Here is a 13,113-nt window from a genome sequence, read left to right as displayed (position 1 = left end):
GATTTAACTTTAACATCCCAGTCTATATCTTTGTTATTAATATCAATTTTGTGTTTTAACTTCTTAGGCAACTGACAATGATGTGGGCACCTATGGGAAAGTTAGTTACTTCTTCAGTGATGATCCTGACAGGTAAGTGTGACAAAACCTACATAGCTGCAGTTCTTTAAACTGCCTTCTTGGTCTTACCAGGAAGTCACTCAACTTTCCCTGCAATGCCTCATCTGAGAGACAGCCTACTGAACACTGCAGTGTAGTGTTCAGCACCCAACCTCTTTATATAAAACCTGTTCCTGTTTTCACTTGGCATTTTTCCCCCCAGCTAAATTTCTTTTGTTTATTTGGGTACTCATGAATTTAGAGACATATAGAGCTGATTAGTATAGATGGCTTAGTCCTGCTGCCACTGAAGTTAGGGACAAAACTTCCATTATCTTCAGTAAGAGCTGGATGAGACCCACACAGGGTGCAGGTGCTTTTTGAACTGCCTCTGAACATCTCTTCCAGTACATTTCAGATTGACCTGGGTTTGATATCTGCACTTGAAAAAGGCTTGTTAAAAATTGGAAATTGTTTAGGAAAAAGCTATAAAAATTTGGAAAACACAGCTTACAATGCAAGAATTACTGAGCTGAATCTGCTCAGCTTATTAAAGATGGAGCTTCATCATAGAAGTTTTCTGACACTCAAATAATTTTTAATCTATCAGAGGGAGGTATAACAAGATGCAAGCGTTCTTGTTCAACCCCATACTGTTGAGCTTGTTACAGCACTAACTGAATAAAGGTCTACAGCCTGTGAAATCACCTGTACTTGAGTGTTTGTATAAAGTTAACCATGTTTTTTCATTTTTAAATGCATATTAGGCAAACATTTGTCTAGTTTGGCTCAGACAGAGATGATCCTGCCTTGGGTGGAGTGTTGGACTCTAATCTCTGGAGTCCAGCCTTTGGAGTCTAACCTCTGGAGTCCCTTCTAGCCTTGTTTTTTCATGATTCTATTATTGTATGATTAATTGCTTTATTATATTGGGATTTATACATGCAAGTGTTACTTGAAGTCAGTAAGAACATTTGATAAATCGTATCATAGTCTGTAGAAAAGCTGCATGAGACCCACTTCTGCCACTGGTGTGTGAGCGGGGAACTAGACTGCCTCAGAGCAACATTTTGATTTCATAGATTTCATAGACATTAGGGCTGGAAAAGACCTTGGAAGATCAATGAGTCCAGCCCCCTGCCCCAGGGGCAGGAAGTCATCAGGGATCATAGGATCCCAGCAAGATAACGTGGCTCATTAGAAGATGATATCAAGAAAATTTCAAGATAACGTGATATTTTGCGTGGCTCATTAGAAGTCCTTTCTTAGAAAGAAAGGAGAGGGTTATTGATGTTATAGCATAAAATAGGCAAAATTAACCCTCGTATAATCCCACTGGCTTCACTGGGAGCTGAAGTTTCTCAGCCCCCTTGAAAACCAAGTTGTTTCCTTAAGTGCCTTAAAATGGGTTTGAGTGCCAAAGTTTAAAAAGGTTGGTTTTAATCGTTTTGTGCTGCAGGGTCTTTACTAAGTTAGGCTTTAGCTCCCTTCATGCTTCATTTTCTCTATCTGCAGAATGATTTGATCACACCTACTCCACAGTGGGGAGTTAGATTTAGCTGGTATCTGGATTCTCCATGAGATCCTTGGCTGAAAGAAGCTGTTGAATTGTGACGTGCTGCTGTCAAGAAGAGGCTAGGATACCAACACCAAGCATGCTCTAATATCCCACTCTTACACTGTTATTTCAGACAACTTCCCATCTGTCTGGAGAGAGGTTGATTTTTATTATTTTTTTTTTTTGTAATTCCTCTGTCTCTTCCCCTCCCTCAACTTTTTTTGGCTTGTCAGATTCTCACTGGACAAGGACACAGGTGTGATCACGCTAATCGGCCGTCTGGACTATGAGACCACACAACGCTACACACTGACAGTCATCGCCAGGGATGGGGGTGGGGAAGAGACAACGGGGCGTGTGAGAATTAATGTTCTGGACATCAATGATAATGTCCCCACCTTCCAGAAAGACTCCTATTTGGGGGCTATCCGTGAAAATGAGCCTTCAGTCAATCAGCTGGTCCGTCTCAGGGTAAGAAATTAGAAAACCAGGTCACTTGCTACTTTGCTTCCCTTTCTCCATGCCCTCAGCCAGGAATCACTGGGGAGAACTGGAGCCAGTGACCCAGCATTTTTCCAGCTTTGATAAGTCTTAGAAGAGCTGAGGAGGGGAGGGAATGAAGCAGTATAAAGCATATTATAAAACTTTTTCTCCTCCTCGCCCCCCCCATCCTGTCTAATATTTCTCTTGTACTCATCGTTGTTATCTTTCATCCTTTCCTACTGAAAGGCAATCTGAAGCTAGTGTGATGCAACCGTACCTCTAGGAAGCCATACAGAGAGAATGAGCCACTGTAATTAAACCCTTCATGGATGCAATTAAAGAGGAGCATCACTGGGTCAGGAGTATGGGGAGAGGAAGCAGGAGAAGGAATTGCTGTCCATCCTTTCCTTGTAAATGCTGTAATTAATCCTTAATGTGAAGGGAATTTGGCAAGATGCTTACTTTCAGTATTGCCCCTTTCTTCCCCTCCTCCCAGCCTTCCACCATTGATTACATGTAGGATTTACTGCATCATACTTTGTTACACTTGGAGTGATTGGGGCTTCCCTGAAGGCTCTCTGGATTTTGTGACAGAATTGGAAGGATGCTAATGAATTTGCCTCAGTATAGAACAGAAAGTACATTAGATGGGGAGAGTTGAATTTTGACTATGACAGCCTGTATTATCATCCCTCAGAAATTCCTGTGAAAGGATGGGTTACAGGAAGACAGGAATCTACTGCTAAAGGGAGATGTAGCATTACCAAAGGCAGCAGAATTTTCATTTTGATAGGTTTGAAATTCATGAGGCAAGCACATTCATCTTCAAAATTCACCATTGGCATGACAAGCTGTACCAATGTTGACAAGCTCCCCAAATGTAGACAAGCCGAGCTTAGCAAAGGGGAGGAGAATTGCAAACCTTTTCCATCTAAGATGAATCTTCAGAGCTTCATCAGGAGTTCTCCATCCCCAAGATCAGTGCTTCCTCCTGAATGCAAACTCCTTTTCACTACCTTCTGAGCCTTGCCAAAAATCCAGCAGGCAGGTGCTAAGCTGTTTGCTGCTGACAGAATTACAAGCTTTTTCCATGAAAATGCGGGCAATGGAAACCACTTGCCTTCTTCACCATGGCAAAAAGACCCTTGTGTTCTGGACTCTTTAAAATGATCATTAAGCTCTGCTGTCTTTTCCCCAGAAAAGCAGATATGTGAACGTAGCAAAAGTGCTGCAGTCACATTTTTAAGTGTTTCACATCAGTGTGTTTATATCCATAGGTGTTTTGCTTCTGCCCAAATCAAGACAAAAAAAAAGGTGGGTCATATCAAAAGGCATTTTTTCCCTCAGAGACAGGATGGGAAGAAATTATGATTTCAAAACTCCTTTAACTACTACTGAACACCAGTTTGCAGACCTAGTGTTGTATGCATCCTTAATGTCTATTTCTGGGTCTTCCCCCAATGAAACCAGTAGGCCAGATTAGAAGGGAGGGAAAAGCCTTCTCCAACATACCCACAAGTGAAGGAAGGGGAAAAGGTTTGGCCTAAACATGAAGCTAAAATATGTAGCCCAGAAGAAACCAGCAAGTGAAAAATCAAGGTGGAAACTGAGTCTCTCTGTTCACTACAAAATAAGGGATACCACAGGCACTACCCAGAATTAATTATATCCATTTTGAGGGTCGAAGGAAGGTAGTATACAGTATAGAAACTGGGGAAACAGATAAGGAAAATCCATTTACTTTACCACCTTTGTAATCCAACTCTTACTTTACTACCTTTGTACCCACTGTCCCATCCCTGCAGCTCTTTCTTCCTCCTCCTTGCCCTCTTTCTAAAATTGTTTGCTTCGTTGTTTCTTTTTCTTAGACAGCACTTTTTCTCAGACATGATTCATTCATTGGTGTGGTGATTCCAGGGCTTTCTTCTGCTTTAATTCAGGCAACTGATGAAGATTCTCCACCAAATAACCAGATCACTTACAGCATTGTGTATGCTTCTGAATTCCGGAGCTACTTTGACATTAACATCTATGAAGGATATGGAGGTGAGCACTGCTGAGGAACTGGCAAGGTGTCTTATGAAGAGGACAAACAAGAGACTGAGTGAGAGAAGGGATTGCTGCTACTTAGAAGGAAAAGGGTGATTCAGTTAGACTTTGTTTCTGCTTGGGCATAGATTAGAACTGTAAACACTGGCTTTCTGTGGAAGGAGACATGCAGCATGCTATGCTTCTGATTCGTACTATCCAGAGGAGGCCCAGGTTTTTTTAAAGTGAGTAGTGATTTCAGGTTTGTCAGTTTACAGGTGCCCAAATGACACCTTTGCAAGGGCCTCATTTTCAAAAACTGATCATCTGCCACTGCAAATCTGGCTCCCTCGAATTTGGGGAAGAAATAGAGATGCCCTAAATCACACATCACATTAGAGAATCTTGACCATAGTCAGTGCTGGTCTGCCAGGAATTGCAATTGCTAGCCTGTAAGAGGAATGGGAGTCACTGTTGTTCCTCTGTTCAACTCATTCTGGCAGAGAGTAGATGGACATTGTTCCACTGGGTGACTAATGTTGACTAATGCTTAGGTAGCTCAACTAACAGCACACTTACCTTGGAAAAGCTGTGGTTTTTTGCACTAGAGCCACTGCAGTAAGAGCTGGCATTTTAACCTCATCCAAACCAAAGATAGCACCAGCGCTAACACTTCAGTGAGCAGGGTGGGGGGAAAAGGATAGACAAGGTCCAAATGGCCAGAATCTGAGTGACCAGATGGAATAGCTGAGATACTGTTCAACAAGTGTATAGATTAGTTAGTCATTTAGCTAGTATTAATTGCATTTAATCTAAAACTGTATGCCATTTTAGTGATAAGTGTGACACATCCCCTGGATTATGAGCAAGTCTCCAACGGAGTTATTTACCTAACTGTGATGGCCAAGGATGCTGGCAACCCACCACTCAACAGCACAGTTCCTGTCACCATTGAAGTGTTCGTAAGTATAAGGAACAAGTCCACTATAACCTCCCTACAGGGCACCATCATTCCACCAAGAGCAGAAGTTTTTAGCCTGACATACCCAGAGTGAGCAGCACTGGTAGTGCTAAACAAGCATGTCTTTCTGTTTGATGCCAGTGTTCATTTGAAGGGGTAATGCTTTGTACTTACCCGGCACCTTCATGCAAGGCTCATAAAGGGTTTTATAAGCCCTGTGAGGTAGGTAAGTTTGATTCTGTCCGTGGTTCAGATATCTAAACTGAGGCTCAGAAAAGTTACGTGACTTACCCAGGACCATGCATCAGGTCAGGGGAAGAACTTGGAAATCCTGTCTTGCAGTTCCCTGATACAATCGCATGATGCTTCCCCTGTGTTACTCCAGCAAGATCACCCAGCACCAGCATAACACAGTGTATTTTGTACATTTAATATCGTGTATTTGTCTGTATCAATACGTATACTCACATGTTGACTTTTCTCTCCATTTTTTAAAAATTCCCTTTTAGAAATAACTTTCCTTTTCAAGTATGTTCTTTTTCTTTCATGAAATATATCCACACCATCCTTTTAGTTTCTAGCTGAGAAGCAGCCTTACCAGAGCTGCCGATAGGTACCAGCTATCTCAGGAAGCTAGCAAATGGCTCTTATAGGGCGTGTGTAAATGAAACAGGCCCTAAATTGAAGCAGTGGGTTTTAAAAGATGCCACTTCAATGTAGGGCTGATTAAACCCCCATGTCATTCACGTACCCCACTGACTTACCTGTCTCTGGGGGGAAGGGGAGGGTGGGCTGCTGGCAGGCAGAGCGGTCCCTGTGCCCCGGTGGGAGCTAGTGCTTCCCTCAGTGGCAGGAGTGCCCTCCCCCAGGCAGCACCCACCCACAAGCACCTGGCTCGAGCAGTTGCAGCCATGGAGGGAAGCACTGGGCCCCCGTGTAGCTCAGGCAGGCAGGCTCCGGGGGTAGGGTGGAGTGATCAAGCTTGCTGCTTTGGGCAGAGGCTGCTTTCCCAGGCTGTGGCCAGGCTGCCTGCAGGGCTTCCTGCAGAGCTGTGGAGCTGCATGGGGCCTGGTGCTTCATTCTACACCTGAAGTTTTAGTTTGCTGTGCCCCAAGTCATTTAAGGTACATTATGCCGCCAAATTTCCTACAGCAGCTGGAATTAATGCATACCACAGAGGTGTGCAAACACCAGCACCATTAAAGCAGTGCAAAAGCATTTAGCCCCCTGTAAGGTGTTGTGCACATACCTCTTGTTTCATCTACACACAGCCTTAATGGAAAGAGGTCACAAACTGTTTTTGTGTGAGACACAAACATGGTGAAAAAGTACGTGCCAAAATAAAGGTTTTGCTTTCAAACATTAATTTAGTAGTTTCAGAGTTGAAATTGCAGACGCCATTTGACTCATGGTCAGCTTGAGGGCCTAGCTCTTCTAGGTACTTTGGAATCCCTTAGCTTTAGGGTCTTAAAGATACTGACCAACATGTTATGGTAGTTTTGAAGAAAGAACTGAAATATGACAACAGCTTTAATATTAGGTATGCCCAAGTGACTGACAGGGTGATTCAGCAGCCAGATGTAGCTCATGTGAGCAGTCAGACAGAAACAACTTAACCAAGATCCAAACCCTGTTCACCTCTTTCTTTTATACAATCATAGAAAATAAGATTTGGAGGGCACCTTAGGAGGTCATCTAGTACAACCCCGTGCTCAAACCCCAACTGTATCATCCCAGCCAAGGCTTTGTTTAACTGCGTCTTAAAAACCTCCAAGGATGGTGATTCCAGAGCCTCTCTAGGTAGGTTGTTCCAGTACTTTACTACCCTCCTTGTGAGAGCATTTTTCCCTCTATCTAACCTAAATTTCCTTCATTTCAACTTGAGACCATTGCCCCTTGTTGTTACCTGCCACTACTGAGAACAGTCCAGCTCTATTCTCTTTGGAACCCTCCTTCAGGTAGTTGAAGGCTGCTATTAAATTCCCTCTTAGTCTTCTTTTCTCCAAACTAAATAAGCCCAGTTCTCTCAGCCTCTCCTCATGTCACGTGACCTACCCCCCTAATTTTCATTGCCCTCCTCTGGACTCTTTCCAGTTTGTCTACATCCTTTCTGTAGTAGGGGGAAGCCAAAACTAGACACGGTACTCCAAATGTGTCCTCATCAGTGCTGAAAAGAAGGAAATAATCTCTTCCCTTGATCTGCTGGCACTGCTCCTACTAAAGCAGTCCAGTATGACATTAGCCTTCTTTGCAACAAGGGCACACTATTGGTTCATATTTGCCTTATTGTCCACTGTAACCCGTAGGTCCTTTTCTGCAAAGCTGCTGCTTAGCGAGTCAGTCCCGAACCTGTACGGTGCATGGGATTGCTCCATCCTAAATGTGGGACTTTGCATTTGTCCTTATAGGTCTCTCTGAATCCTAGCCATACCCTTTATTGTATCTAGTATTCCCCACAGCTAGATGTCATCTAGAAACTGGCTGAGGGTGCACTCTATCCCGTCTTCCAGGTTGTTGATGATGATATTGAACAAAACTGGTCCTAGGACAAACCCCTGGGGCACTCCACTTGATACTGGCTGCCACCTAAACGTTGAGCCATTCATTACTACCCTTTGAACCTGATGATTCAAACAGTTTTCTATCCACCATACAGTCCATTCATCCACCCCAAGGGTTTTCAACCTTTTTAAACAAGTGTACCCCTTCTGTCTCAAAGTTTCAGCTCATGTACCCCTTTATATTTTTTTCTTGTTTTTAATGTGCCACCCATGCCCCTGTGGCAGGAGCACATGGAGCCCCATCAGCACAGGGCTGCCAAATGGGCTCTTCATGGCACGAGGGGAACCACCTGCAGCTGTTGCTTGCTGGGGTAATAATGTTGCAGTGCCCCTGCCTGCCCCAGGCATGGCCGGCTGCACGCATCAGACAGGGCTGAATCGTGCCTTGTGTCACATCTGTTAGGACACGTGGCCACCAACCCACCTGCCACAGTGCTTCCAAGATTAAGACCTGTGGGGGGGGCAAGGGCAGTGGATCCACACCTCTGTAGACACCACCTGGCCAGCCTGGGTGTGGGGCGCGCTGTTCACATGCAGCACCTGTCATTGCCACTGCCCCCCTTGGCCACACGCCTCACCCTGCACTACTTTCCCATGGCCAGCTGTGCATGTGGCTCCACAGGCTGTTGATGGGCCTCACACCCAGCCAATCACACCACTGGGGATGGGCACAGAATGCACTTCCACTCCCTGTACTTTCCCCCCACACCATTCAGACCCTCACAACTCTGTGGTAAGGGGGGTGGCCGCAGCACTTCCTTGCTGTCAGCTATTGGCTGAGGGTAGGAGCCCAACCACCAATCAGGAGACTGAATGGGGGAGGGGATGCACTACAGTGTGCCATATGGGGCTAGTGGCACCCAGCACACCCCTCTGGGAGACCGTTACACTAAAGTCAAGGTATATCATGTCCACTGCTCTCCTTGCATCCACAGGGCTAGTCATCTCATCATAGAAGGCAATTAGGTTGGTCAGGCATGACTTGTCCTTGGTGAATCTAGGCTGACTGTTCCTAATCACTTTTTTCTCCTCCAAGTTCTTAGAATTGGTTTTCTTGAGGACCTACTCCGTGATTTTTCCAGGGACTGAGGTGAGGCTGACCACTCTGTGGTTCTCTGGATCCTCCTTCTTCCCTTTCTTAAAGATGAGAACTATATTTTCCCTTTTCCAGTCATGTGGGACTTCTCCTGCTCACCACAAGTTTTCAAAGATAATGGCTAGCAGCTCTGCAATCACATTAGCCAATGTCCTCAGCACTCTCAGGTACATCAGATCTGGTCCGTGGACTTGTATACATCCAGCTTTTCTGAATAGTCTGTAGCCTGTTCTTTCACTGCTGTTGTCTGTTCACCTTCTCCCCCAAACTGTGCTGCAAGGTACAGTAGTCTGGGAACTGATCTTGCCTGTGAAGGCTGAGGGGAAAAAAAGGCATTGAGTACTTCAGCTTTTTCCAAATCATCTGTCACTAGTTTGCTTCCTGCATTCAGTAAAGGACCCACACTTTCCCTGGTCTCCTCTTACTGCTTTCCTTGATCTGTGTATGATGAGCTCAAATGCAACTAGAACCCAGGCATGGCCATCTTACTTTAAGTATCTTGAGCTTACAGAGAATGAGGAACAGAATAGTGGGGAGTGATCAAGGATATAAAAATTAATAATAAAGATTCATCATTACAAAACATATTCTATAGAGTAGACTCTTATGGGCAAAGAATAGTTACAAGCTTCATTTTACCAGTGCAAAAACTGAGGCACAGAGGGTAAGTTTTCTGAAGGCAACAGAAGGAGTCTGTGATTGCATAGGTTTAGAAGACATTGTGGTTCAGAATCAGTCCTCACACTACTATACTACTCCTCTATCTTGGTACGGTTCCTTCCGCAGTAGTCTCTTCATGAAAAGATTCTTGCCTCAGCATCTATAGTCCAATGGCAACTCTTCCAGGAACAGAAGGGGCAGATTCAGCAGAGTGCAGCGTCAATTGATTTACCCAAAACAGATCGTGTTAGTAACAACACAGGAGTTCACTGTTTTCTCATTCTGTGTCTTCTCCAGTCACTTGCCTGCAAAGTAGTGGCTTGTGGGGGGAAGAGAGCAGAAGCCTGACAGGAGAATGACTTCATTCCTTTCTAGCTTTGCCAAGTTTAAGAGGATTAAGAGGATCTGTTCTTTTCTCTTTTCCCTCAATCTCTGAAGATCTAAAGGTGCTTGAAACCAAATATCACAGAGTCTGACATGAGTATCAACTGCACATTAGCACTTCCAGCTTCTGAAATTATTAGGTAGTGAATCAATCACCAAGCAAGTGTTTATTTTTCCAGTACTAGCTGATTCAGCTGGATGAGGACTGAGTTGTACTGGGTGCTTTCCTTTTCTTTTGCATCCTTATATAGGTGTTCTTATCAGGGATGAGGTGTGTTGGTGGGGCAGTTAAAATATTGCTCAAGAGGACTAGATCAGATTGTCAGTTTGCAGCCTATTGTGATTTGACAAAAGCTTCAAGAAGGTATCAGCAATGGAGTCTGTTCACCTGATAACCCTTCAATCTCAGTGCAACTTGATCTGATCAGGTCCAGTCTGATCTTGCTTGTATATGACATCAGTTTTCTAACCTGAGGATGAAGGAAATTCTCCCTGTTGTAAAAAACTTGTGATTTTTTTTTTCCCCCCACCACTCTCCCACACACGGTCTTCAGATATTGTAGGGGAGAATCAGACAGAACAAGAAGGGAATTTAGTAGTAGCTAAATACTCCTTCCCTATGCTGTTCCTTAGACAGTGTAATCACATCTGTCTAAAGACCGCACTTGGAAAGGTCATCTCCTTCTGGTTGATTTTGTACACTGTGGTTTTTAAGTAGCTGTCACTTTCGCTACTTTCTACCAAAAGGGATTTTCTCTTGATGGAAAAAAAATCATGATGATGAAGTGACTCACAATGGCATTAAGGAAAAAAAATAAGAAAGGCAGAACAAGAGAAGGGGTGAGTGTGGAAGGAGCTGATTTCTTTTCATCCTTTGCTTGTTGGTTTTTAATAAAGAAGTCAAACTCTCTGTGTAGATTTCCCATTAGGGGACAATAAGCTTTTGTAGAATGAGCTGCTGAACTAGAACTAATAGTGAGTGTGATGCTTGGATCCCAGGAAATACCACCACTAATAAGTTTCTGCCTGGCGCTCTGTCACTGACATTCTCGATACTGCTTTGTGCATTGAGCCAGTAACTTTAGCTATATTTAAGTATACGATAAAAGAAGTTCATTCACTTGCTTTGGGTGTTAGTGATTGACCAAGCCTCCCCCATGAGAGGATGTTACTGTGTAGTGCCTGGGGCTTGGTTTAAGGAAGAGATATATAACAGGAGATGATGAAGAAAGAGGCTAAATTTTGTTTCTAAAGCCATTGAGGCTGGAGGAGTTGTTGCTGCTGGACAGAAAGTAAGACCCTTTTTCTACTCTGCTGGATAAAGCGGTTGTCCTGTAAGAATGTAGGAACTGCCGCACTGGATCAGAGTGGAGGTCCCTCTAATTCAGTGTCCCATATTTGATAATAGCCAATAACATCTGATTTGAGGAAAGGTGGGGAAGGCACCTTCTGGCAGAAAATGGTGAAATAATTTTCCTGTGTGCTCCTTTCTCCTTAATTTTTTTAAACACTACTTTCAAGGTGCATGTCCGGACACCTTCCCTCCCCCTCACCATAGAAGGTTACTGTGGATTTCTTATCTTAAAAAACTGAACTGCAGTCAGTGCAGGGGTTTCTTTCAGCTTTCCAGGATGATCCAGCCAATAGCTGTGTTCTCCAGAGATTGAGAATATAATGCAGCAGTAGAGGAAGGAGGGATTTCCTCATTAAGGTTTGTTACATAGTGAGGTAGAGGATGTTAAAAGCAGAGTATAGACTGATAACAGACCACCTGCTTCTGGCAAAGGTAGTAGAAGATGGCACTTTAATTACAGTGAGATGGGCATTAGCGGTACATGAAATTTGCCTAATATATCAAATTCAATGGAAAAAATATTAATTCTGGCTGCAGACCTATTAGTGGTCTCTAGTCAGCTCATTCTTTATATGTGGAAGCCCAAGGAAATGTTTAAGTCCAGTGGGGTGTTTTAGTTTTCTGACCATTTCATTCTTAATTCTACACATTGTGTGGTGGGGTTGATTACATTATATGGTGGGGTCAGTTTAAGACAGATCCTCATTGTTATTTGAAGCTCCCCTGCCTGGAGCTTTAAGCTGATTCTTCTTCTATTGGTAAGAATATTTAAAGCAAGTGTTTTTGACCTAGTTCACCAGGATAGAAGTAGGCTTTAGCAGACATGCTTAAAGAGCATGAATGAAAACCACACTTCTGTCTGTAACTGCTGTTGCTGTATGTATCACCTAAAATAACTGCAGATGGACAGGAGGGACACAAACTTTGTGTGTTTTTTTTTAACTTATTTCCCTAGTTATGGTTGCTTACACTTTGTATGATTTATGTTTCATGACTTTGTCAGCCCAGGATCACTCTTACTTAAAAACAAAATCGCTTTCTAAGCATCAAGAGAGAAGAAGAAAATTTCTTATGAAAATGTCTAGAAGGATTTTGTTATTAGTTCAGGGTGCTCATACAGAAACTGGAGGTTAGTCTGTACTACATAACTTTGTGAGCATCACTGTGCTGGCTAGGAGAGTTGGGGGGTGGGAATTAACACACCTAGGCAGCTTACTCATTCCAAAGGCAGATGCAAAGTCTCCAGTCAGGCTCTGTTGAGTCAGGCTCATAGCAGAGACTCCGTAATATAGATGGACCCTGAAATTCAAAGTTGCTTTCAAGCTGACAGCCTGCTGTGCTGGCTCAGAAATCTTCCCCTCATTGCATCTTCTGATGTCACATATGAATCATGAGCTTCATTCACCAGTGTCCTGTGGCTGAGAAGACTCTAAATCACACTGGATAGTGTCTAACTAGTCCCTGAATAGTTGAGAAGACAAGGAATCACAAGAGTGGTATGAAGTCACCTTCCCCCTCCTCCCCTGCCATAGGCCCTGCATTAAGCAAAACTCTTACATACCAGTGAATTGGGCCCAGGAATGGAGTAGAGTGTAGGAACAGAGAGAATGCACTTTCCACAGACAGTGAAAAGAAAATCATCAGTGCATGGTAGTCTTTTTTATGCCAGTACACAGGTGCTGTACAGCATGGTCCCCCACTCAAGTATGTCCCCAGGGTAATGAGCCTTTGTTTTGGAGATGCAGAGCTGGACTCAACTTAGCTCCAGAGGAACTTAAACTCATGTGGGAATTGGGTTTTGGTGTCTGTATCCCAGCTTTTCTGCAATGCACCAACAGCCCAAGGGTCAGCTTGAGCAGACTTCGTGGCTGTTCTAACCAGGGATAAAGCCAGTTCTCAGCAGTCCCAGGATGAGAGAGACACATTTCC

General features: G+C 43.8%; 1 protein-coding gene across 1 annotated transcript in view; it reads left to right on the top strand.

Annotated features, from left to right (window-relative positions):
- The window catches only part of CDH23 (cadherin related 23), a 408,502-nt gene that overhangs the window by 225,394 nt on the left and 169,995 nt on the right, over nucleotides 1-13,113 (top strand). The window contains exons 9-12 of the mRNA XM_090058715.1: nucleotides 68-132; nucleotides 1,891-2,128; nucleotides 4,081-4,186; nucleotides 5,003-5,130. Coding sequence (XP_089914841.1) covers nucleotides 68-132; nucleotides 1,891-2,128; nucleotides 4,081-4,186; nucleotides 5,003-5,130 — 537 coding nt within the window. The remainder of the gene's footprint in view (nucleotides 1-67; nucleotides 133-1,890; nucleotides 2,129-4,080; nucleotides 4,187-5,002; nucleotides 5,131-13,113) is intronic.

This window comes from Crocodylus siamensis, chromosome 7 (assembly GCF_052110815.1).
Source record: "Crocodylus siamensis isolate JL-2025a chromosome 7, ASM5211081v1, whole genome shotgun sequence".
NCBI classification, from domain to species: domain Eukaryota; kingdom Metazoa; phylum Chordata; order Crocodylia; family Crocodylidae; genus Crocodylus; species Crocodylus siamensis.
Note: the sequence above shows the minus strand (reverse complement) of the source record. Positions and strands in the feature narration are given on the sequence as shown.